Source organism: Poecilia reticulata, chromosome 11, assembly GCF_904066995.2.
Source record: "Poecilia reticulata chromosome 11, P_reticulata-male-v2, whole genome shotgun sequence".
In the NCBI taxonomy this organism is placed as follows: Eukaryota; Metazoa; Chordata; class Actinopteri; order Cyprinodontiformes; family Poeciliidae; genus Poecilia; species Poecilia reticulata.
In genome coordinates, this window is record NC_088840.1 from 22,140,410 (window position 1) to 22,167,096 (window position 26,687).

At 37.5% G+C, this 26,687-nt stretch overlaps 3 protein-coding genes across 5 annotated transcripts; 2 read left to right on the plus strand and 1 right to left on the minus strand.

The window, feature by feature from the left end:
- Positions 1-408: 408 nt before the first annotated feature.
- On the minus strand, positions 409-7,894 carry LOC103472588 (uncharacterized). The gene is made up of 3 exons (XM_008422342.3): positions 7,737-7,894; positions 7,531-7,628; positions 409-4,060 (listed from the first exon to the last, which is right to left on the minus strand). Exons 2-3 carry the CDS (start codon positions 7,592-7,594, stop codon positions 2,295-2,297), a joined length of 1,830 nt encoding a protein of 609 aa, XP_008420564.1. The 5' UTR covers positions 7,595-7,628; positions 7,737-7,894; the 3' UTR covers positions 409-2,294.
- A 1,136-nt stretch (positions 7,895-9,030) lies between these two features.
- LOC103472586 (uncharacterized) lies at positions 9,031-16,714 on the plus strand. Its single transcript, XM_081612464.1, has 2 exons — positions 9,031-9,158; positions 10,841-16,714. Exons 1-2 carry the CDS (start codon positions 9,095-9,097, stop codon positions 12,946-12,948), a joined length of 2,172 nt encoding a protein of 723 aa, XP_081468590.1. The 5' UTR covers positions 9,031-9,094; the 3' UTR covers positions 12,949-16,714.
- On the plus strand, positions 9,051-26,473 carry LOC103472587 (uncharacterized). Of its 3 annotated transcripts, none has more exons than XM_008422341.3 (4): positions 9,051-9,158; positions 16,721-16,859; positions 19,253-19,397; positions 23,738-26,473. In XM_008422341.3, exons 3-4 carry the CDS (start codon positions 19,334-19,336, stop codon positions 25,219-25,221), a joined length of 1,548 nt encoding a protein of 515 aa, XP_008420563.2. In that variant the 5' UTR covers positions 9,051-9,158; positions 16,721-16,859; positions 19,253-19,333; the 3' UTR covers positions 25,222-26,473. The 3 variants fall into 3 exon arrangements, with proteins under 3 accessions (XP_008420563.2, XP_081468634.1, XP_081468632.1); XM_081612508.1 differs by having other exon boundaries at positions 16,721-16,853; XM_081612506.1 differs by lacking the exons at positions 9,051-9,158; positions 16,721-16,859 and having other exon boundaries at positions 16,866-19,397.
- The last annotated feature ends 214 nt before the right edge of the window (positions 26,474-26,687 follow it).

Genomic DNA, 26,687 nt, shown 5'->3' on the forward strand with positions numbered 1-26,687 from the left:
TATTACTCATCATAAGGGGTCTTTGGGCTGCGCTTTGTCTGGTTGTCAATTATAACAATATTAATAATATTAATATAATAATAACTTGCTACACCCATACATCACTGTGTGCATTCGTAGCACATTGGCTAAATGGGAGAATTGATGCTGCCTTGTCTTTTTCAGCTGGTCCAACACTGCTAAAACAGCCATTTTGATTTTAGCAGCAGGGCAAAAGAACAATCTTGACTTGTCCCTTCGTGGTCACGTTTGATCCACCCAACAAACTCTTAATGTCCCTCCAGTCTTTACTGCGGTTTTTCACTGTCAAGTTTTGTTAGGTTTGCTTTCCTGTGCAATTCCCCACTTGAAAGCGATGGGCTCTGCGATGAAGTTTTAAACTGGATTTCACTCAATAAAGAGCATTAATTATAGTTGATCCAGCTTTATTTATGCTTGGATGGTTGTTGTAGTGATTCAACTATTTTGGTGAAAAATCTCAAAATAAATAAAAACATCTAATATATTCTGAAATTAACAAGATAAATACATTGTGAAATAATCAAACAGATTTCCACCCATTTAAACCAGTTAATCCAAAAATATAACTACATAGCAAATATTTTCACAGTACAATTCAACACTAATAAATTAGCATATTTATAAAAAATGTAAGATATTTTTGTAGTCAAAACATTCTATCCAACATTTATTTTTTTTCCCACTTTCTACCTTAAACAATAAATACCAAGTGTATTTTAAAAAATCTGATTAGCTTGATTTCATTAACATTAAAACTGTTCAATTTTAACCAATCCATGCACTACTCCAATTTTTGTCCAGATTGACTTATAAATTGTTAGAGGTTAACAACTGTTAATCAACAAACAGGATAATCAACTGTGTCTGAGGCAGGACTGAAGACTTTTTTTTCAGACTCAACAATTTACTTAAAACATAAAATCTGTTTAACCTTCCTTCTAAAAAGGGAAAAGGAACGCTGCTACCTGTGCTGTTTTTATCTCACTGTGGCTACATGGGAAAAAATTTAAATGACTTATTCCGCTTTGAATTTTCTAATCCTGAATCATCTTTCACCATGCAGTGAGCTACGAAGAATATTTAAATATTCAGTGACTTAATTTACTAACTTAAATATGTAGACAGTCTAATATTTTTAAGCCATTTTTGTTATGTCAGAATTAAGAATTCAGATTACGTCAGAGCTAGAAAAAAAAAACACTTTGCAAGGCTAGTGAAGCCAGTTTAGTACATCTTAAAGGTTTTCTTTTTTAATCAAAAGGTAATTGTAATCTGACAAAAAAGCTTTATGGGAACATATATTCTCATTTATTGAATGTGACTGTTTTAGTTAGTAAAACAGTATTTAAAGTTAATGTTGCCTACCAACATGGCGGCTTGTGACAGCTTTGTAATATTACAGGAGAAGTACATACATGCAAATCATTTGTGGTCCATACATTGCCTACAAAAAGTATTTCAACCCCTTGGATGTTTTACTCTTTCATTGCCTTACAAATGACTAAATTTGGATTTTTTGAAAAAAAAAAAAAAATTGAATGTCAAAGAAAACAGTTTTCTACAAAATTACTGAAATATAAAACATAATTTCATATTGACTCCAGTCAAGTCAGTACTTAGTAAATGTATTTGCGTTATCTAGATTCAATTTCAGAAAATATTAATCCAAGTAAAGGCAAATCATGCGTAGCCCATCAGTCTGTACATTTGAACATGTATCCACTAATAAAAATCACAAAATATTTGAAAAAAACCCAAAGTATAACAAATGAACAACTCAAACCTTTGTCTTTACTTATTTTCACATATTTGTATGTGTATTCGAATGCATATGCACATAGTTATGAGTGATTCTATTTCACATATGCAGCTGTAACAAAAGTCTAAGTTAAAAAAATACACTGCAGTCTGAATGTAAAAAAACTGAAAACCATTGTTCTTAAAAAAAATTAAATGCATTCAAAACAATTTTAACAAAATCTTATGAAGACACTGACAATCTCACTGAAAAAATAACCATTTTAAATGTTAAAGTACAACTCCCAAAAATGATGAATTTCATAAACTATGTCAGCTAAACCTATTTGAAAGCATTATGAGAATTATACAAGCTTCTCATCTGTACGAGTCTTCATGAATTTACTCCTCTTTCTAAACAAAAATTTACTAACTTGCTATTTCAAGTTCACATCGCTGTCTCATATTTGGGTATTCAGTGATGTAGTAAAGGACATTTCTGCTCAAAAGCTTCTTAACAAAACATGCAGAAGCGCCTAACCTGTATGTGTCTTCATATGAACAGTTAACCTGCTTTTTATGGCATAGCTTTTCTCACATATTGTGCATGTGAAAGGCTTCTCCCCTGTGTGACTCCTCATGTGCAAAATTAAATGAGAATTATGAACAAATCCCTTTCCACAGGTCACACACAGGAATGGCTTTTCCTCTGTGTGATTTCTCATGTGGTAATTGAAACTACTTTTATTGTGGTAACCCTTACCACAGATTGCACATGAGAAAGGTTTCTCATTTGTATGAGTCTTCATGTGAAAAGTTAAGTTACATTTCACAGAGAAACTTTTTCCACAGGTCATGCATGAGAAAGGTTTCTCCCCGGTGTGACTCCTCATGTGACATATTAAATGAGACTTCCTAAGAAACCCTTTTCCACAGGTCACACATGAGAAAGGCTTTTCCTCTGAGTGATTTTTCATGTGGTAATTCAAACTACTTTTTCCACGGAAACCTTTACCACACATCGTACATAAGAAAGGCCCCTCATCCCTATGAGTCTTCTTGTGAACAGTTAATTCACATTTCTGAGAGAAAGTTTCTCCACAAGTCACACATGAGAAAGTCTTCTCAACTGTGTGAGTTTTCATGTGATGTGTTAAAAAGGATTGTTTTCGGAAACTTGCCTTGCAGGTCACACAGGAGAAGGGTCTCTCAGCTGTGTGAGTTTTGACATGATAAGCTAAACCACTTCTCTCACTGTAAGTCTTTCCACAGGTGGTACATGAAAAAGGCCTCTCACCTGTGTGCCTTCTCATGTGATTTCTTAAAAGGCTTTTGTGACTGAAACATTTCCCGCAAGTAGAACATGAAAAAGGCTTTTCACCTGTGTGAGTTTTGATGTGCTCAGATAAATTACCTTTATGAGTGAACGTTTTTCCACAAGTCATGCATGAAACAGGTTTCTCACCTGTGTGAGTCATCATGTGATACCGCAACTGACTTTTCTGACTAAAACGTTTTCCGCAAGCAATACATGAGTAACGTTTCTCACCTGTATGAATTATAATGTGAGAATTTAAAACGCTTTTATTGGAAAACCTTTTTCCACAGGTTGTGCATGAATAAGGCTTCTGATCTGAGTGCGTTCTCATGTGAGTATGTAAAGCTGAACTCTGACGGAAATCTTTTCCACAAACACCACACTTGAACCGCCTTTCCCCTGTGTGAGTTCTCATATGAAAATTTAAAGAAACCCTGCTGCCATAGCTTTTTCCACAAGTTGCACATGTGAACGGTTTTTCCCCTGTGTGGGTTCTCATGTGCAGATTTAAACCACTTCTGCTATAGTAACGTTTTCCACAGGTTGTACATCCATACGTCTTCTCACGCATGTGATTTCTCATGTGTATCGTGAAACCCTTTTGTCCAGAAAAGATTTTATCACAAATTTCACAGGAATACAAACTGTGGCCTGGGAGGGTCCCTTTCTGCTGTTTGGTCTTCTGACATCTCTCAAGTTGTTTCTGATCATCTCCATTTTTTCCTTGAGTTTCAGAATCAATTTCTTCTTGATCCTGGTTCTCAACTTCAGGAGAATCAGTTTCCTGCTTTTGCACAAGCTGGTCTTCATTCTGACTGATGCAGAGTTGATTCTCTTTGAATTGTTGATGTTCTGGTTCCTCTTGCTCCTGTTTTATCCCCAGAGGTTCTGGTTCGTCTTGATCCAAAGTGGAATTCCCATCCTGGTTAGTGAACTCAACTGGAACCTCTTCCTCTTCTTTAACTACAATGCATCGTGAAAGATCTGGGCAAAAACACAAAATAAAAGTTTATAAAGAACACACCTTTTCACTTATTAGAAATCAAGTTATCAATGAATGAGTTGATTGATCTTTTCAATACACTAAAGATTATTCGTTATGCGACCATTTTTTTAAAACCTGAGATTTCTTATGTATCAATAGGGTCTTTTCTATAACATGAAGGTCATTTTTAAATGTAAAAATGTTTTAACATTATTGTTAATAATATATTAGAAAAAAGGTAAAAAATAAAAATAAAAAAAGAACATATGAAGCACATATGAGGTAAAACTATTAAGGACAGTAACATTTAAATTGTAACTAACACTTTCATTGTGTCGGCAACAACACTGACAAATTTAGAAAACTCCAGCAAAGTCAAGTCAAAATGATTTATAGAGCACATTTACAAAAGCCTCAGCTGACCAAAATGCTTCACAAAAATTACAAAGCAATTATATAACAAAAAATAAAAGTGAAATTTCATTGAAAAAAACAACAACAAAAGGACAATTATAAAATTTGCAGAAAATACCTAAAACTAATAATATGAATAAAAAAATGACAGCTACAATTTACAGAAATATAAAAAGAAGTTGAATCAGTGAGGTACTAATATTCCTTCTTTCTTTAAATGGTTTTAAAGGCCAGAGAGAATAGATGTGTTTTTTTTTTTACCAAGATTAAACTGACCTACTGATTGAGAAAGCTCAACAGAGAGAGGGAGATTGATCCGCAGTCTGGCTGCTGCCACAGAGGTAACACGCTCCGTCTCCTCTGGGTTTTAGCCTGACTTTAAGGACAGACAATAAAAGCTGACCAGTTGAACTCAGGGCTCTGGGTGGAGTGTAGGACTGCAAGTAAGAAGGTGCCATAGAGCTTAGACACCTAAAAACAATCAATAAATCCTTAAACTTTACCCCCAAAAAAAGCCAGTGAAAGTTGTGCAAAATGAGGGTAATAGATTCACACCTGCTTGTTTTCATCAGCAGTCGGGCTGCAGAGTTATGTATGCTCTGCAGTCGCTGCAGGGAGCTCAGGTCCAACCCAAAATACAAAAAAATTATAGTAATCTAAACGTGATTTAGATTACGTTTAGATTACTGTAATGAATGTGTAATGAATGTGGAGATAGCCTCTCAAAATCAGGCAGAGGAAGATAAGATTTTATCTTAGCAAGGTTCCTCAGCTAAAAGAAACTGGCTTTCATGACAGTGCTAATATGGTTATCAAATTAAAACATCTATTAACAATCACACCCAGATTTTTCACAAATGGACACCGTCATGTCCAAACAGGGGATTGCCATTTTCTTAACACACTTGTCCCTCAGTGGGGTCGGGAGGGTTTGCTGGTGCCCATCTCCAGCTAACATTCCGGGCGAAAGGCGGGGTCACCCTGGACAGGTCGCCAGTCTGTCGCAGGGCAACAGAGAGACACACAGGACACACAACCATGCACACACACACTCACACCTATGGGCAATTTGGAGAGGCCAATTAACCTGACAGTCATGTTTTTGGACTGTGGGAGGAAACCGGAGTGCCCGGAGAAAACCCACGCATGCACAGGGAGAACATGCAAACTCCATGCAGAAAGACCGGGGCCAGGAATCGAACCCAGAACCTTCTTGCTGCAAGGCAACAACTCTACCAACTGCGCCACTGTGCAGTTGTGCAGCACTGTTCACAGAAAATCTCCTGTCTGGAAGATAGGACAGGAACCAATTTACCGCATTTTCCACACTATAAGGTGCACTTAAGAACCTTAAATTTTCTCAAAAATCGGCAGTGCTCCTTATAATCCGGTGAGCCTTTGTGTGCACTGAATTCCAAAATTTGTCCCTGACAGAGACGTAAAGTGTACAGTACCGGTATGAGCTGGCAGCGATAAACCAATCAGAGAACGGTATGTATACCACCGGTTTAAGACCAAAATAACTTACCTGAGTGAAGTTGGCCCCCCCACCTTCTTCAAATCAGACAAAATTGGTGTCAAACGTTTGTGCTACGTTGTGTGCAGCAAACATTTTAGTTTGTGCTGCTATTATTTTAAAGATATAAAGAAATGTTTCTAGAGGTCAACCATCCCCCCAGCTTCTTCAAACCAGACAAAATGGGTGTCAATCAACCCGGCTATGTTTGTGAAGCAAAAATGTTCGTTTGTGCTGCTTTGGCTTTGAAGATATTAATGAAAGTGTAAAGGTCAAAAGGTCAACCAGCCTCCCAACTTTCTTTACATCTTTAAAATGATAGTGGCACAAACAAAAGTTTTTGCAGCACAAACGTTTGACACCAATTTTGTCTGATTTGAAGAAGGTGGGGGGGCCAACTTCACTCAGGTAAATATTTTTATGTCTGGGACACAAATGAAAGTCTCCCTCCTGATGGGTATGAAGGTTGGACATTTCCATCATGTCTATACTTGTTTGAACTCATGAATGCGGAGCCTTCAAGCATCCGTGAGTTGTTCCTAAGGATGAATGAGATTTGCGCAGATATTTGTGATATGTCAAAAAAAAGGAGGCAAGGGGTTTCAGTTCTGGTATTTAAAATACGTCTATGGGTGTCCCTCCAGTTTACTCAAATGTGTCAAAGGAAACCCAAAAGGTTTGACCCAAGTCAAACAGCTTAAAAGACAATTATACCTGACCAAACATATGTAAACTTGTTCATTCAAAGAAAGTTACAAAAAAATCTTTAAAATATGTTCTTGCTAAATTTTCTGGCATTTAGAAAACAGAAATAATTTTGTTAATTCCAGCAAAACTAAGACGAGAAGCTTGGCCTGATTTAACTTCAGAAAGTGAAAAAATAAACATTTTTATTTGGCATATGTAAACTTCTGGTTTCTGCTGGATGATTGGATTGAAATGACCATTTCTTACTGGAAATCTTTTGAGACTGTGAACTGGTAAAGGGCGTGGGCTACTTACTGGTTTCAAAACCGCTGCTCAGGAATAAACTGCACCAGTCGTAAAGCTACTAGCTCTGCAATGAGTCCCCCGTTTATTCAGCCAGTTGTTACACATTTAAACACGAGTTTAATACAGCCGATGCTAGAGACAGTTAGGACATAATTATGTGGCTTTTTTTGTTTGTTTTTTATTCAGCATAATACAAAAAAAATAGCCTCTCAAGACGGTCGACCCTCTTGATACAATTGAAAAAGTCAGGTTTTTCAGAAGATGGCCGCATCTCTGAACGTTAGTCGATCGATAGGATCAATAAACTTTAAATGAACTCATTAATATAGCTCTTTACTGCGGTTTCACACATTTCACACTTGGCTCTAAATGTTCCATTTGTGCATTTTAGTTTCTGAACTACAGCAGAGTAAAGATTATGAAGGTAGTAGTTAGCCATTTTCCCAATCGGAAGCCAGCTTCCGCTTCATTTGACGGTTGATCGCTTTAAGTATTTAATTTTTCCAGCAGTCATTTAGTTTGCTAAAAGGTGAAGGTGTTTCATACCTATTTGGTATAAGATTATCTGGGGTGTCCGGGTGAAAACCAACAGTCTGTGCTGATCATCCATCTCCTCCTGAACCTGGCGATGATTTCTTTAAACTCTGAAAACGATTTTTCAACCGGAGTTAAACACTCGTTGATAAATTGTCATTGAAACTGGGTTGAAGATTAAAAAAAAAAAAAAAGAAAGAAAATACTCAAGTATTTACCTAAAACGCCGAATCCGTCTTCAAACCACTTTCTAACAAAGAAACAGCTAACGCTGCTATCTCTGCTCTGTCTTTACTTCCCGTGTGTTTCACTGTTGCTCCACTGACGAAACAGTAAAAGAACTTTAGTTCCTCTTTAAATTTTATGATTCCTACTGAAACGCCTCCTTTATGATACATTTATATTTAGAATGTTGTTGCAAAATGTATTTATTTAAGGAACACAATTCACTAAATGAAACACAGATTAATTACACATTATGAAGTTTTTCATACTTTATTTTTTTGCCTACAGGTAGTGAAAACACTAGGTTTAAGATGAAAATATTACACCAGACCAATAAAAAAACATTTTAATTAAGAAATGTGGGCTTGATGAAGAGAAAACAGCTTAAAGGTTTTTAAGCTCCATAAAAAGAGAGAAAGGAACTCCAACTTAAAAAATAAAAAAAATTGAATTTGTTTATTAGCAAATTAAGTTGGTCAAACTCAGTTTGTTTATTTGGATAAACTTGATTTGATTACTCGTACCAAATTAACTCATTTTTAAAAAATGTTATCATTTGGGGGTTTTTTTTCAATGTAATTGAAACATCAAATTTATTTAATTTCATTAGATGTTTAAGCTTGGACAATAGGACTTAAATTTTTTCATATCGGCACATCAGATTGTAGTTTTAAAACAAATATGAATATTACGTGTAAATAAAATTCACAAAGACTACTTAAAAAAGAGTGATAACCTGTGATGTACTTTGTAAAGTTAGTGGTAAAGATCTTTTTATGAATAATTATTAAAATTTTAAAAGTAAGAAGATAAATACAAAACTGGAAAATACATTCTGATTAAGCTTGTAGTGAAACATAAAGTACCTCCTGAAAATAAACTTTAGAAAGTTTTTTTTTTTTACCTTAGATGTTGTGTTTTCATTAGCTTTAAGTTGAAAATCATCAAATTAATTGAAGTAATTTGATGATCTGATCAGACTGGGAATACTCAGAGAATTCAGTCAGCAAAATAAAACAAAATTAATGTTTGTTTTTGTTTTTCATTTAAAATATTGAAAGAGGTGACTCAGCGGGATTTGGAAAATTCAAAGCGGAACTAAACATCTTTAACAGTTTCCTCAGTGGAGCTACAGAGAAACGCACCGGAGATAAAACAGAGCCCAGATAGCAGCGTTAGCATTGCCTTTGTTAGAAGGTAGTTTGAAGACGAGTTTGTAGGTTTGATATATATTTGAGTGTTTGTAGTAACAGTGTCTTCAGTTCAGCCTCAGAGAAAATGGATTAACGAGCAGTTAATTCCTGCTGAAGAAACAGACTTTAAAAGAATCATCGTCAAGTCCGAGGAAGACATGGATGATCAGCGCAGACTGCTGGATTTCTCCAGATTACCCCTGATAATCTTACACCGAATAGGTAGGAAACACGCTCACGTTTTACTGATGAGACGAGCTAAAGAGAGGGGCTGAAGTGAGTTGGAGAAAAGTTCAAGGAAGTTGTTTGGGACGAAGCTAAACTCGGCTACCTATTTAAAGTACAACAAAATAAATGACCCTGGAATGACAAATCTGCTGTATCTGTATAGGACTGTGACACAAATCCATAAGAACATATACCACAATAGACACGTGATCAGAATAAATCAAAACTACGTCCAATAAAATGTTGAATAACCGCACGGCACTCTGGGAGATGTAGTCAGTCGCGCCAGGAGAAAAGCACCACCCCTTAAAGTTGCAGTATGTAACTCTTGGAAAAGAAAAAAAAATCTAGGAAGAAGATAGAGGTTATAAGAAGTTTAACACATTAGCACAATAATGTGTTAAACTTATTATGCCGTGACAGTATAAGACAGATAACATTTTTGGTTTTGTTTTTTTTTAAGAGAGAGAGCTCCTCTGTCTTCCCCAAGTACTTCTAGTACTATTTACAGAAATTCACAACTCAGTCAGAAACAACCAATCCCGCTTGTTCACTGCAACGGAGCCTGCCATGAATGCTAAGGCTAGTTAGCATGGTTACTGATGATGGTGGATAAATAGTTTTGCTGTAACGGTAAGCTGTTTCTCTGCCATTAGAACATTTAGTAGTATTGCTCGGCAGTTCTAACAATCTCGCCCAGGGTCTGATTGGTTATTTCTGACTCGTAGTGGCCAGAAACAACCAATAGCCATCTAAATCCTATTATTGGCTTCAGATGCCAATAATAGCACAAGGTGGAAGTAGAGGAGATTGATCTTTTCACAGTTTGTCTCATATACTGTCAAAACATGGTGACAGTTTTAACAAATATGGAAAAAAGATGTTTTTGTAAAAGTTACAGCTTTAATGAACCAGTCCAAGTAAAAGTCCTCGATGTAAGCCAGCTCTGGCAACATTGACTTTGGGGTGTATTGCCTGCCCACAGGTTATTTATTTTATGTGGGATTTATTTTGCTTGTTTTTACCTCAGAGGGGCCAACTTTCTATTATTCCTATCTCGATTTGACACAGTAGGGGCTCCTGGACTTCCTGTATCTGTGCTGTCTGTCCCCTGCTCTTTTTTTCAGCCGTTACAAGCCAGCAAGTGACAGAACTTTGCACAATTTTTCCAAACAAGCCGAGTGAGTTGAGTATTGTTACTGATTGAAGATAATGTTAGCTAAATGATAACTAGTTAATCCATGCCAATATTATGTTGAGCTTCTTAGCAAGAATAGGCTACTAATTAACACGTGGGTGGTTGAGTAACTTTTTGTAAAAAAGGTGCTTATGTGTAGTTTCACTGCACTGTGTTTCTAACTTTTACTAGAATAGATTGAGTCAGAGATGGAAACTTTAGATTCTTCCTGCAACGTATGAGCTAATGTTTATGCTAACTGGAGCATAATTACTCGGGATTTTCACCATGTCACTGTTTCCAACATGGTTATTTTATTAGACAGGTTACATAAGTGTTCCTGTATTTACATTAAATATACACTATTTACACATCTATTTACCTTTTGATCAGAAGAATATCAAGTTAATTTTTATACCAAATAAATCCCACTTAGATGTGCCAAGTTATTAACTTTTTAACTTAAATTTCAAAGCTTTTTTTTTGTCTGTTTGTCCAGATCTTCCACAATGCTGTGAATATAAAAAGGAGGACGTTTTCACTGAGCTAAGGAACCAGGATGGGAACTCCACTTTAGAGCAAGGCAAAACAGAACCTTTGGTGATTAAAATAGAGCAAGAAGAACCAGAACATCTGGAGACAAAACATGAACAAGAAGAGCCAGAACATCTGGAGACAAAACATGAGCAAGAAGAACCAGAACATCTGGAGACAAAACATGAGCAAGAAGAACCAGAACATCTGGAGACAAAACACGAGCAAGAAGAACCAGAACATCTGGAGACAAAACACGAGCAAGAAGAACCAGAACATCTGGAGACAAAACACGAGCAAGAAGAACCAGAACATCTGGAGACAAAACACGAGCAAGAAGAACCAGAACATCTGGAGACAAAACATGAGCAAGAAGAACCAGAGCATCTGGAGATAAAACTGTTCAAAGTGGAAGAGAATCAACCCTTCTTCAGTCCGGATGAAGAGCAGCTTGTGCTGAAACAGGAAACTGGAGACATTTTGGTGACTCCTTCTAATGTGCAAAGAATCAACAATGAAACAGAACCAAACGGGAACCAAAAACTGCAAAGGAAGCATCACCAAGACCAAAATTTATTTGCCTGTAAAATCTGTGATAAAATCTTTACCTTAAATAGTAAACTGACTAAACACATGAGAAGTCACTCAGGGGAGAAGTCCTATTCACGTAAAACCTCAAGAAAAAGTTTAGATCTTGACAATACAACTCATACGGGAAATAAGCTTTCCTCGTGTGTTGTTTGTAGAAGAAGTTTCAAGAACAAAAGTAACTTAAACAATCATATGAAAATTCACAGACCTCAGAAGACTTTCTCATGTCCAACCTGTCAAAAAACGTTTACCCAAAAAAGTAATTTAACTACTCACTTGAGGATTCACACAGGCAAGAAACCTTTCTCTTGTGTGACCTGTGGAAAAAGTTTCAGAAACAAATCTCATTTAATTTCTCACATGAGAATTCACACTGGTGAGAAGCCTTTCACATGTATGACTTGTGGAAAAAGTTTCACTCAAATAGGTCATTTAGGTACTCATATGAAAAGTCACACAGGTGAAAAGGCTTTCGCATGTACGACTTGTGGAAAACAATTTAGGGAAAAAAGGGGTTTAACTTCTCACATAAGAAGCCACACAGGTGAGAAGCCTTTCTCATGTGGCACCTGCCGAAAAGGTTTCTCCACAAAAGATGGTTTAAGTTATCACATGAGAATTCACAAAGGTGAGAAGCCTTTCTCGTGCAAGAGCTGTGAAAAAAGGTTCACCAGTAGAAGTTGTTTAGCTTCTCACATGAGGACTCATACTGATGAAAAGCCTTTCTCATGTGGGACCTGTGGAAAAAGTTTAAGTAGCAGATCTCATTTTATGTATCACATAAAGACTCACACTGGTGAGAAGCCTTTCACATGTTGTACTTGTGGAAAACGTTTCATTCAAAAAAGTCATTTGGCTACTCATATGAAAGATCACACAGGCGAGAAGCTTTTCACATGTGGGACCTGTGGAAAAGGTTTTAGTCTAAAAAGTTGTTTAACTATTCACATGAGAACACACACAGGTGAGAAGCCTTTCACATGTGGGACCTGTGGAAAGTGTTTCTCTACAAAAGATAGTTTAAACTCTCACATGAGGATCCACACAGGTGAGAAACCATTCTCATGCAAGTGCTGTGAAAAAAACTTCACCAATAAAACCAATTTAACTTTTCACATGAGAAGTCACACAGGTGAGAAGCCTTATTCATGTATGACATGTGGAAAGAGTTTTAGGGTAAGAAGTTCTTTAACTATTCACATGAGGACTCACACAGGTGAGAGGCCTTTCTCATGTGTTAAATGTGGAAAGAGTTTTAGTGCTAGAAATTGTTTAACAATTCACATGAGAACTCATACAGGTGAGAGGCCTTTCTCATGTGTTAAATGTGGAAAGAGATTTAGGGAAAAAGGGGCTTTAACTACTCACATGAAAATTCATACAGGTGAGAAGCCTTTCTCATGTGAGATCTGTGGAAAAAGTTTCACCAATAGAAAGAGTTTACCTGTTCACATGAGGACCCACACTGGTGAGACGGCATAATGTGAACCTGAAGTACCAAGTTACTCTGTAACTTACCTTTTATTCTGTACAGCTGAATAAAGGGCTAGTAGTGTGTAAAAGAGCACCCCTCCCCTTCGACTCAGCTCCTTCAGACTAGCCAGGAGCAATTTGCAAACACCTAGTGGAACTGCACATCTTTTGAGCTCATATGAGCTGCTACTTGGTACAACGCTGGTAAAAATGTTGCTAACGGTTTAATAGTGGGGCGATGTTATGATGACTTCCTGAAGACGGTGTTTCAGAAGGAGCAAGAGTTTTATAAAAAGACTGGCATTAAATTACAAAGTTTTTTTAATATTTGATATAGATGGCATTTTATAACAACTGAAGGTAACAGAAATTTTATTGTGCTATAAAATGGCACTAAATGCCTGGAAAACAATGTTGCCCCTTTAAAATGTAGCAACTTGGATTAAAAAAAAAGGCTTTTTAAGTAAGTTGAAATAATTAAGTTCTTCTGATAATGTCACATTTCTAAAGGTATTTAAGTGAAAACCAATTAAAGGAATGATGGATCTAAATTATTTTAAGAATCACATCTGTAAATCTTTTGAAGTCTTTTTGTGTTTTTTTTTTTTTTTTTTTGCTTTATTGTATCTACACTGTTTTTGTTCAGTTACCACAGGGGTAACCGTATCGATTGATAAATCACAAAATAGTTGCCCATTTGAATTGATTAAAAAATAAATATTACACATTACTTTAATTATTTTCTCTGTTTGAAATACTTTCAATTATGCTGGGTTTCCTTAGATAGAAACTTTTTAAGCTACTTTGAATAATTAACGGAACTTACTATAATGTGTCATATCATTCAATCAATTGAAATCAATCAATTGAAATGTTTGTGATTGAATTGAAATTGTTGTATTTGGTAAAGTTCCTTGAGACGACATTTGCTATGAATTTGCGCTATAGAGGTAAAACTGAATTACATTTTTTTTAAACGTCTTTCTTGATATAATTCTTCTTAAAGGTACTCTAAATTGTATGTTTGTCTTTTACACAGTTTGGGTTTGAAAAGGTTTTTATTTCTTTAAGATGTTAGAAAATGTATTGATGTAAATTCAATTTCTGATACAAAAATGGAAGTGAAAAACATTGTATTTGTAATTCTTATGTAATAAACAAAATTTACCATCAACATGGTTTTCTTCTTTCAGATTAGCAGCAGGACTCATATAATAGTAAATCCTGCTGTGAATTTAATTATATTTTAAACATCATTAGTTTGTTATTAAGAGGATATACTTAATATTATATTTTAAAAAAACAAAATTTTTAAAAACCTCTAATACACAAAAAAATGTATTCTGGTATACTTTCTAAAAGTACATTTTCTAAGCGATACTTTAAATTCTGATTTAACTTATTACTAAAATTACACTTTGGATAATCCTTTTAAAAATACACTTTACATGTATTTGTAAAAATGAATATTTCAAATGCACAATTTAAAAACATTGAAAATGTATACAAACAATACATTTCTGAAGTTGCACTTTGGGTAATATTTCAAATAGGTTCTGTGTGTATTGTTTTTAAAACTTTATTACATCTCAAAATAAATCAGTCGGTCACTGTTGAGGCATTCATGCTGTTCAAAAGTACAACTGTTGAATTAAAATCACTTCTGACCACTTCCTGATGTTCCTGACCTCATAAGCATCAAAACTGACCAGAGTGCCAAACTTTTATGAGGGTGCAAATACCTTTTAATATGTTCATTTGCTTTGTTTTAACATAGGAAGCTACCCTGAGACTCTTAAAGTCCTGGTATTGACTTTTGCACATAGCTTCTTAAGCTTAGTGAAGCTCATACATATAGCATTACTTTTAGTGTCATATTAAAGAAACAACAAAATCAAGGTGTCCATCCATCCATCCATCCATTTTCTTCCGCTTATCCGGGGTCGGGTTGCGGGGGCAGCAGCTTCAGAAGGGAGGCCCAGACTTCCCTCTCCCCAGCCACTTCTTCCAGCTCCTCCGGGGGAACCCCAAAGCGTTCCCAGGACACCTGAGAAATGTAATCCCTCCAGCATGTCCTGGGTCTTCCCCGAGGCCTCCTCCCGGTGGGACGTGCCCGGAACACCTCACCAGGGAGGCGTCCATTTGAAGCCTGATACATACTTATTCAACAGTAGCCATATGTGCAAAGAACAAATGGTCTCATAAGCCAGTTGTCAGCAGAAACTAAGGAGCAGAAGTGTCTGCATATGAAGCTGATTTAACAAGAAACTGTTTTAACAGGAAAAGGATTAGCGGCCTGCCTGGCCTCAGGGCTGAAGCAGATGCTGCTTAGACTTGCATGTCTCAGTTAAAGGTCAGTTTTTAGCACCTATGAATAGAGAACAAGACGTCAGCTAGAACATTGGCTGATCATAGGGAAAATATTGACACCCACCCTTGCAGGATATGCAGTTAATAACATGTAGATACATCTCTGATATGAGGTACATCACACCTTTTAATTTCTTGGAATAAGAACTTGGTTGTCAGAAAGTTCTCAGAGTTGGTTGACATGCTGATGTTTTGCAACTGTTTCCACTCACACCTGTGTGTGTGGCATGACGAGAGCTGTATAAAGAGAGGATGTCTCCCCATCCAATGAGAGCTCACTCTGACGTTGTCAAGTGTGTTTCTCCATTTGCAAATGTTCAGTAAATTATTTGTTCCTTGAAGCTTTGACTCTCAGCAGCCTTATTCCGGAGATCAACTGAAAGTTTTCTCCAACACAACATCAACAACAAAATATTTTAAATGTACAGTAAAGTGTGAGAGGAGGGTCCGTCGGATAGTCGAACCTCAGATTCAGGAAGAGCAGTGTGGTTTTCGTCCTGGTCGTGGAACACTGGACCAGCTCTACACCCTCAGCAGGGTCCTGGAGGGTTTCATGGGAGTACGCCCAATCAGTCTACATGTGTTTTGTGGACTTGGAGAAGGCGTTCGACCGTGTCCCTTGGGGACATTACTTGTTCATTACTTTCATGGACAGAATTTCTAGGCGCAGCCGAGGTGTTGAGGGGATCCGTCTTGGTGGCCTTAGGATCGCATCTCTGCTTTTTGCGGATGACGTGGTTCTGTTGGCTTCATCAGATCGTGATCTGCAGCTCTCGTTGGAACGGTTCGCAGCTGAGTGTGAAGCGGCCGGGATGAGGCTCAGTGCCTCCTGTCATGAAATTTGGAAAAAGCATGTGAGATCTGTCCAGGTACACGCAGAAAACGGAATAAAGGCCTGAGAAATAACAGTAAACCTTGTATAATGATTTAATGATGATTATGGTTTGTAACAGGTTTAAAATAATAATACACATGCCAATGAAGAAATGTCTGTAATGTATGATCGAAAATATATGTTCTGTACTTTTAATCAGTTGAATGGAAATTGAGGTTTGAACAACTTGATTGTTGTATAATAATCATTGATTATTAAAGATTAAAGATAATGAGTGAGGAAGGAACATACTGAGGTAAAATGTTGACAAAGTAAAGCATTGAACATGTTTTGTAAGAGGAGGAACTGTGTGGACTGGGCGATGGGTGAGGCAGAATTAGAAGCAGATGGTCAACGGTAAGCAAGTAATAAGGAAGGAATGTGTCACGAGGGAGTTGGGGAAGGTTGGAACTTTCCACAGACAGTGAGACGCAGTGGGAAGGTTCTGAAGTAACGCAGCCCTGCCCCGAAGACTGCCCTGAGTTGAGAAGGTTTAAAATGTGGAGCACAGTGAGGAACGGGATTCTTCGTCCGCAGCGCAGAAGAGGAGACAACAAGAGGAAGCAGGCTAAAGACCAGCAGAGGGCTACACCCCGGGACCGAGGGAAGCTCCAAGACTTCACGCCGCCTAGAAGGGACGGACGGACGGACGGGGACGGACGGACGGACGGTAAAGGTATTTTTGCTTTCCAAAGTTGGGTGTTTCCCTTTGGGTGTTTAAATTGTGTTTTTATGACTTGTTGAAAACATAGCAAAATGAGATAGTGTAATGCATAATACTAGGCAGGCTATAGGTGGTAAGGTAGTAAAAATAATAGATACCAGGATGTTTGTTTATTCTGGCCTAAATTTAAACAGTGGTGTTATAATCAATGATAGATATTTCCTCAACCTATATAAAAAGAACCACAGACATTGTCACTTAGTTTTTCAAAACAACAACAAAACATAATAATTCTAACAATCAACATTAATTGTCCTTAATCCTCTGAATCTCCTCCTGCCAACCCACCACATTGCATTAGTCATAATGTTGAGACTCAAAGTAGCTTTAATTTATCAGAGCTTTTTGCTGTAGTTTGACTCCACAGGTTATTCAATTTTCTTGCTGGAACTTTGCTGTTTGTCAGCAGCAAAGTTTCCTGCGACAGGAAACTCAGGAAACTGAGTCAGTTTCATAAAAGGCTCAAAGTGGGAAGATGTTTTAATAGAAAATTGTTTTAGTCCGAAAACAATGCAGTTTTATAGCATATAAGAGGAAAAAATGTGCTGCAGGTTTGTTGTTTTCAAAGTAAATTTTCTTTTTCAGACTTTGCATTATATCATCTGATATTTATCAGATCTTTAATAACTCCAAAGAAAAGCGCATCACAGTAGTTCATGCTGCTGAAGCCTTTAGACTGAATAAGCGTGGAAATTTGTAGTTTGATCAGGGCCGGCCCAAGACATAAGTAAACTAAGCAACCACTTAGGACCCAGGAGCCACTGGGGCACCCCCTAACTTGAACTGATTTTTTGTTTGTTTATAGCAATAATTTATGTGATTGTATAAAAAAACATGCACACAATTTCTTTATAAAGCTGTGATTCTTTTCTTTAATCAAAATACGGGCAAGACAACAATGAAACATGCTCGTGGGGGCCCCCTTGTGGCCGGGGTATGACACGCTTCAGCTGTAATATGAGCTGCTGTGTAATGATCGGAGCGCATCCAAACCTCCAGAGCACTGGTGGAAAATAATTTAGCAAAAATAATAGAACACACAAAATATCAAGAGGAAGAATAGAAAAAAAGCCAACGTTTGTTTTAATGTGTCTTGGTAATATAATGTTTATCGAAAAGATTTGTGGAGCTGCTAATAGAAACCTAGCTTGATAGCGACCTTGAACGGTCCAGTTCAACAGGAAACATTTATGCTACAGTGTTTGTGTTTGTGTAAAACAGAGTTTTAACTTTAAATAAGTTGATTCTCATGGCTGAGTTTTGTTTTTGTTTTTTTTTTTGCTTCACAACTTTTGATAATTATAACTTCTCAATTTATACTAGGCGAGAAAGACTCGCCTAGTATTAATGTAATTTAACTGTTAAGAGTTACCTCTAAGATAAATTAATTTAATCAAAGTAATTCATAAAGATGTATGTATTCCATCTTAAGTCCAGTGCATACTACTTTTTTTGTTGCTTTTACTACCACTGAACACGCATATTGGCTATATTGCTAACAGCGTTGTCAGAGATGCAATGAGTTTATAGCAGGTGTGCGAGGGATCTAATTGTCTCACTATTGATTGCAGCAATCTATATTACTAGCAGAAACAAGAGGGCCCCAAAACCAATTTTTGTTCAGGGCCCCATGGAGGCTTGGACCGGCCCTGGTTTTGATGCATTTATTGAATTCCTGCAGATTCTGATCTCTGACCGACTGAGCTCTAGTGATTAGGATTATAACCCTTAAAACCTGTAACAGATATGTCGGATCTCATAGAAAAACATTTTGATGAAACAAATGTAATGTATTTCTGTATACACAAACTGTTTATTTTAATCTTGACTAGTTGTAGATAAACGGTGGATGACAATAAAAGCCACTTTATGAAGATTATTCTGCATAGATGGGTATACTTATAAAATATGTTAATATTTAGGACTATAAACTGATCAAAAGGCAAACTTAAGTCGTATTTTCCTTCTTTTTCCTCTCTCTGCCAATTTGAGTCTTTAATTGTTGCCAGCCGAGGGCATGTTTGCAGAAAATGGACAATAAAGATGAAAAGAAAAAAAGCATCCATCCATCCATCTTCTGCCGCTTATCCGGGGTCGGGTCGCGGGGGCAGCAGCTTCAGAAGGGAGGCCCAGACTTCCCTCTCTCCAGCCACTTCTTCCAGCTCCTCCGGGGGAATCCCAAGGCGTTCGCAGCAAAAGCAAAAATGCGGAAATATTTCTGGGTGTGGGACACACGTCGCGCCCAAACCCTCCATTTTAAGAACACAACGGCAGAAGAACGGTGCAAGTAATTAGGCAAACATGTGAGTGTTTGCAGTAACTCTGTCTTCTGTTCCGCCTCATAGAGACTCAATCAACGAGCAGTTAACTGCTGCTGAAGAAACTTTAACGCAGTTTTATAAAATCATCGTCAATCCGAGGAAGAGATGGGCGATCAGCGCGGACTGCTGTTTTTCTCCCGGACTCCCCTGATAATCTTACACCGGATAGGTAGGAAACACCGTCACTTTTTACTGATGATACAGATTAGAGACAGTTGGAAATAAAGTGTCTATTGGTTGACGTCACGTAGCGTCAGCAGCCGCTTTACTGAGCAAGTCGCCTGCAGAAAGCAGGAAAAATACATTATTCCAACTCTTTAACCCTCCCGGGGTCTTAAGATGCCGGGTCTTCTACACCTTTCAACGTTTTTATTTTGTGTATTGTGTGTGACGAAGCTGAAGTTGGTTTCTGATTCCAGCTTCCGATTCGGGAAATGACTAAAGGGCGATTCCACCTAATTATTCACTACCTTCCGCATTTTTAATCGACTCTAGTTTAAAAACTACAACACCTAGACTCTTCAAACCTGGACTGGATTATTCTGTTCTAACAGCAGAATATTTAGAACAATGTTTGTGATTCGTGAAACCTTTTTCTGATTTGTGAAACTTCAAAATAGGGCGATTTCAACACTTTTTTTTTTTTTTTTAATCTTGGTCACACTAAATCTGCTCTAATTCCAAATCTACAACACCTGAACTCTTCAAACCTGGACTAAATTATTATCAACTAGTAGCAGAATATTAAAACCATGTTTGGGATTTGTGAAACTTTTTTCTGATTTGTGAAACTTTGTGTTGTAGATTTGGAATTAAAGCAGTTCTCATGTGACCAAGATATTTAAAAAAGTGGTGAAATCACTCTTTTTTCACAAATCACAAACATGGTCCTAACTATTCTGCTGTTGGAGCAGAATAATCTAGTTTCAATAGTCTATGAGTTGCATTTTAGGACCTGGAGCAGTTCTAGTATGATCCAGATTCAAAAAAAGTGGCAAAATCAACCTTTATTGAAGTTTCACAAATCACAAACATGGTTTTAAATATTCTGCTATTAGAGCAGAATAATCTAGTCCAGGTTTGAAGAGTTCATGTGTTGTAGTTTTTAGAGTCGAATAAAAATACGGAAGCAAGGTTTCCCCCAGAAAACTTGTTAAACCCGGTGGTTGGGGCATCGAGGCGGTCCACCATGTTTTTGTATTAAAAGATGTTGACAGGAAATGTAAAAGTATTGTGGTGAAACCTGGCTGGAACTGGTTGAGATCTTTCCAAGACACACAGAAAACAGGTCACAAAAGCCTGGAGCTACTAGTAATCTTGTATTATGATTTAATGTTGAATGAAACTCATGTAATCTTTGTTTTTAAATGCAATATGAATTTATTATGTTTTAAAGATGAGGAAAATACATGTAATCCTTTCTTTAAAGGTTACAGGTTGGAGGGTAGAAATGAAAAGACCAGAAATAGATAAAAAGTGTCTGATGCTGTGTTACAAATATAGGCTGGAGGGGTGAAAGAACAGTTAAACAGTGAGGAAAGAGGAAGTGAGATTTTTAGACTATACAGTGGGGCAAAAAAGGATTTAGTCAGCCACCAATTGTGCAAGTTCTCCCACTTAAAAAGATGAGAGAGGCCTGTAATTTTCATCATAGATATATACCTCAACTATGAGACAAAAGGAGAAAAAAAATCCAGAAAATTACATTTTCTGATTTTTAAAGAATTTATTGGCAATATATGGTGGAAAATAAGTATTTGGTTAGCTACAAACAAGCAAGATTTCAGGCTCTCACAGCTGTGTAACTTCTTCTGTAAGAGGCTCCTCTGTCCTCCACTTGTTACCTGTATTAATGGCACCTATTTGAACTCGTTATCAGTATAAAACACACCTGTCCACAACCTCAAACAGTCACACTCTAAGCTCCACCATGGCCAAAACTAGAGAGCTGTCAAAGGACACCCGAAACAAAATTATAAACCTGCACCTAGCTGGGAATACTGAATCTGCAATAGGTAAACAGCTTGGTGTAAAGAAATCAACTGTGGGATCAATTATTAGAAAATGGAAGACCTACAAGACCACTGATAATCTCCCTCGATCTGGGGCTTCACGCAAGATCACACCCCGTGGGGTCAAAATGATCACAAGAACGGTGAGCAAAAATCCAGAACCACATGGGGGAACCTAGTGAATGACCTGCAGAGAGCTGGGACCAAAGTAACAAAGGCTACCATCAGTAACACACTATGCCGCCAGGGACTCAAATCCTGCAGTGCCAGACGTGTCCCCCTGCTTAAGCCAGTACATGTCAAGGCCCGTCTCAAGTTTGCTAGAGAGCATTTGGATGATCCAGAAGATGACTGGGAGAATATCATATGGTCAGATGAAACTAAAGTAGAACTTTTTGGTCAAAACTCTACTTGTCGTGTTTGGAGGAGAATGAATGCTTAGTTGCATCCAAAGAACACCATGCCTACTGTGAAGCATGGGGGTGGAAACATCATGCTTTAGGGCTGTTTTTCTGCTAAGGGACCAGGACGACTGATCCGTGTAAAGGAAAGAATGAATGGGGCCATGTATCGTCACATTTTGAGTGAAAACTTCCTTCCATCAACAAGGGCATTGAAGGTGAAACGTGGCTGGGTCTTTCAGCAGGACGATGATCCCAAACACACCACCCGGGTAACAAAGGAGTGGCTTCGTAAGAAGCATTTCAAGGTCCTGGAGTGGCCTAGCCAGTCTCCAGATGTCAACCCCATAGAAAATCTGTGGAGGGAGTTGAAAGTCCGTGTTGTCCAGCGACAGCCCCAGAACATCACAGCTCTAGAGAAGATCTGCATGGAGGAATGGGCCAAAATACCACCAACAGTGTGTGAGAACCTTGTGAAGACTTACAGAAAACGTTTGATCTCTGTCATTGCCAACAAAGGGTATATAGCAAAGTATTGAGATGAACTTTTGTTATTGACCAAATACGTATTTTCCACCATATTTTGCAAATAAATTCTTTTTTTTTTTCCCCTTATAAACGTAAACAAGCAACGCTTAGCCTAGCGAGGGGCTAGTAAAGCATGGCGGGCCGCCAGGTTTATAATACACTGGGGGAACCCTGCGGAAGGTAGTGAAAAATTGGCCATTTCCCGAATCGGAAGCTAGAATAGGAAACCAACTTTGTGTGTGTGTGTGTGTGTGTGTGTGTGTGTGTGTGTGTGTGTGTGTGTGTGTGTGTGTGTGTGTGTGTGTGTGTGTGGTTTCAAAAAGTGTTGATTTGACGGAACGCCCTTGCAACACGCGCTATGCTGAGAATTGAATTCCTATCACGGAAACGTGCATCGCTCTAACAGACTGAAATATAACCGACGAGGCAACTTTTAAAAATATTTGTAACATTATCAGGTTTCTTATCCATGTAAGCCTGAAAAAAGTGGGTTTCTTTTCACAGATTAATTTAAATAAATACGGTTTTGACACATATAGCCTAAAAGGGCACGTTCGAGTTAGTTTTACAGTGTCTATGGAGCTAAAACAGTCTCATAATTTACAAATGAGCAGGACGAGACTTGCATTTGTAATTTTGATGCAAACACAAAAATATCTTGATTTGCAAGCTGCTTCTGGCCTGTGAGTTGTGCTGCATTTTTTGTGTGAATTTTAATAAATGGTCTTGGATGATCGTTGGATGATCTGCAACCAATCAGAAGCTTCTTTGTTTCACCCAATCACATGAACAGACCCCCCCACCTTGGGTACCTTACGTTTCAGCTAATCACATTAACCCATTCCATCAGCCTTGTAACCATGTTGAAGCACAGACAGTTTAGACCTCAGCCTGGTTTCTAGTAGCGACAGAGGAGCATGTGAGTAATTGACTGACGCATAATTTAAACAGAATCTCTAAATTGTTTAAAAAATTGGTTTCTGAATTTAGTGGGTTTTTTTGTTTGTTTTACAGAATCAAGAATCGTTTATGAATTGAATCATGACACTAAAAATGTGAAGATAATCTGATTTTATGTATCTTTGTATTTCAATTGTGAGATATCTTTAGTTTTATGTTTTTCTTTTATATAGAAACACACACTTCTGAATGTTCAGAAGGACTGAACATTCCAGTCCTTCTGTAAGACAAACATGAAAGACGGTTTATGTAAATGGAAAAGAAAGAAAAAACTAAAACCACATCCAAACTATTTGGATTTTTTTTTGTAAAACGTAAGAAACTAGAATGATAGGAACTGAGGTGAGCAGAAAGTGGAGAAGAATCTCTCTTTTGTTAAATTTCATCAAGTCTGGTTGTACCAACTTTTAAAACTCTTTTATTTCTTTTCTAAAATCTCTGGCATAATGTAATATATTTTGAAAAACCTAGTTTCCTTTCAGTCAGACGAACATTGGTTAATTTACAAACAAAATAAAGCTTGTTCCGATGCACCTATAGATTAAAGTGAAGAGGTTGTTTTTTTTTTCACTTAAATTTCTAAGCTTTTGTTTTGTCTTTTGGTCTAGATGGCCCACCATGCTGTCTGTGTGAAGAGGAGGAGGTTCTCGAAGAGCTCAGCAACCAGAAGAGGAAGTCCACCTTGGATAAAGAGGAACCAGAACCTCAACAGTTCAGAGAGGAAGAGAATCAACTCTGCATCAGTCAGGATGAAGAGCAGCTTGTGCTGAAACAGGAGACTGGAGACATTTTGGTGACTCCTAATGAGCAAAGAATCAACAATGAAACGAAACCAAACAGGAAGCAATGCGTCTCTCATGCTTCTCTTGAAGATGAGAATCAGGATCAGGAAGGAAGCAATTCTGGAGGCCCAGGAAAAAAGAGGGACAAAGAGCAGAAACAAAACAAGAGATGTCAGAAAACCAAACAGCAAAAAGGAACTACTGAAGGTCCAAAGCAAAAAAAGCACAAAAAAACTCAATTGAACAAAAGTTTATATTCCTGTAAAAGTTGTGGTAAAACCTTTCCTCGAAATGACTCCTTGACAAGACACATGAGGATTCACACAGGTGAGAAACCTTTCACATGTGTTAGTTGTGGGAGGAGTTTCTCTCATAAACAAAGTTTAGATTCTCACAAGAGGATTCACACAGGTGAGAAGCCCTTCACATGCATGACTTGTGGCAAAAGTTTTACGGAAAGAAAATGTTTGACTTATCACATGAGGATTCACACAGGTGAGAAACCTTTCACGTGTATTAGTTGTGGGAAGAGTTTCACTCTGAAAAGTCATTTAGCTTCTCACATGAAGATTCACACAGGTGAGAAACCTTTCATGTGTATTAGTTGTGGGAAGAGTTTCTCTCATAAACAAAGTTTAGATTCTCACATGAGTATTCACACCGGTGAAAAACCCTTCACATGTATGACTTGTGGAAAAAGTTTTACGGTAAGAAGTGTTTTAAATTCTCACTTGAGGATTCACACAGGTGAGAAGCCTTTCACATGTATTAGTTGTGGGAAGAGTTTCACTCAGAAAAATCATTTAGCTATTCACATGAGGATTCACAGAAGTGAGAAGCCTTTCACTTGTATCACTTGTGGAAACAGTTTCACCCGGAAAACTCATCTAGCTACTCACATGAAGTTTCACACAGGTGAGAAGCCATTCACATGTTTGACTTGTGGAAAAAGTTTCACTATAAAATGTAGTTTAACTTCTCATATGAGGATTCACACAGGTGAAAAGCCTTTCTCATGTACTAGTTGTGGGAAGAGTTTCCCTCTTAAAAATAATTTAGATACTCACATGAGGATTCATACTGGTGAGAAGCCTTTCACATGCATCACTTGTGGAAAAAATTTCACTCAAAAATGTAATTTGGATAAACACATGAGGATTCACACAGGCGAAAAGCCTTTCACATGTATTAGTTGTGGGAAGAGTTTCACTCGTAAACACAGTTTAGATTCTCACATGATGATTCACACTCGTGAGAAGCTTTTCACATATATGGCTTGTGGAAAAAGTTTCGCCTATAAAAATACATAGTTTATCTGTACCCAGGAGTGGTCACAGTACTCAGTGGTCAGATTATATAATTTGAACCTTAAGAACCAAGTTTTTCTGTAACTTGTCTTTTATGCTGTAATTACACCTGAATCAGGTGGGAAGATGAAGTTGACACCTCATCCCCCACCATCATCAAATCCAACAAAATTAGCGTTTAACATTTGCGCAGGAAAAAAATAAAAACATCAGTTGTGCTGCTTTTGATGAAGAACTCAGATGACCTCCGAAAACTTTTTGATTCATATCCAAGAAGTTTTTACTGCACAAAACAACACAAAAGTTTGACACCAATTTTGTCAGATCTGAAGAAGGTGGGGCAACGTCAGTCGGGTAGTAAATACAGCTGGATCACATTTTAAAATGTGTAGCTTAGTTACAAAAGCTTTTCAAATAAGAGTTATAACTGTAGTTAATGGAACGAAGGGTTTAATTTTTGCAGATTCAATTATTGAAAAATTGTGTTTATTGGATTCATGTTATGGGGACATGTATGGACTGGTAGACTAGTTATCAGGATTGGGATGAATGTTTTCTGTATTTGAATCTAAACATCAGACATTGTGGGCTGCACAGTTGGTAGAGCTGTTGCCTTGCAGCAAGAAGGTTCTGGGTTCGATTCCCGGCCTGGGGTCTTTCTGCATGGAGTTTGCATGTTCTCCCTGTGCATGCGTGGGTTTTCTCTGGGTACTCTGGTTTCCTTCCACAGTCCAAAAACATGACTGTCAGGTTAATTGGTCGGTCTAAATTGTCCCCAGGTGTGAGTGTGTGTGTGTGCATGGTGCATGGTGTCTCTGTGTTGCCCTGCAACAGACTGGCGACCTGTCCAGGGTGAACCCCGCATCTCGCCCAGAACGTTAGCTGGAGATAGGCACCAGCAACCCCCCCGACCCCACCAAGGGACAAGGGTGTCAAGAAAATGGATGGATGGACAACAGACATTGTATTTTCTCATTCAGGATTTCTTTCCTGAATCAGACTGAATGTCAGACTTTGTGGTTCTTATGTAATAAAGTAAATTTCCCATTTAGCTGTGGGTTGTGACTCATTTAAAGGTGTAGTTTGTAGCTGAATGTATCAGTTAAACCAAGCTTACACTAGTTGGACAGCGTCATCCCATCTGCTTTATTCACCAAGCTTATATTCAAATTTATAAATACTTCTGATACAAAAATGTCTGTAAATAAAACATTTTATTTGTAAGTTTTATATAATAAACTCAATTTAACATCAAGGTCTCCTTATTTTCAGTTTACCAGAAGTTTTTCACTTTAAACCTGTGCAGATACCTGCTGCCTGATTATTCTGATTTACACTACGTGCTTCTCCACTCCACTGCGAACTAGAGAGGTTCTCTGAGAAACAGGAAATGTAAGATCAAGTTTATTTTTATAGCATATTTCAGCAACAAGGCATTTTTATATTATAAAAACACAAAAATACAAGGT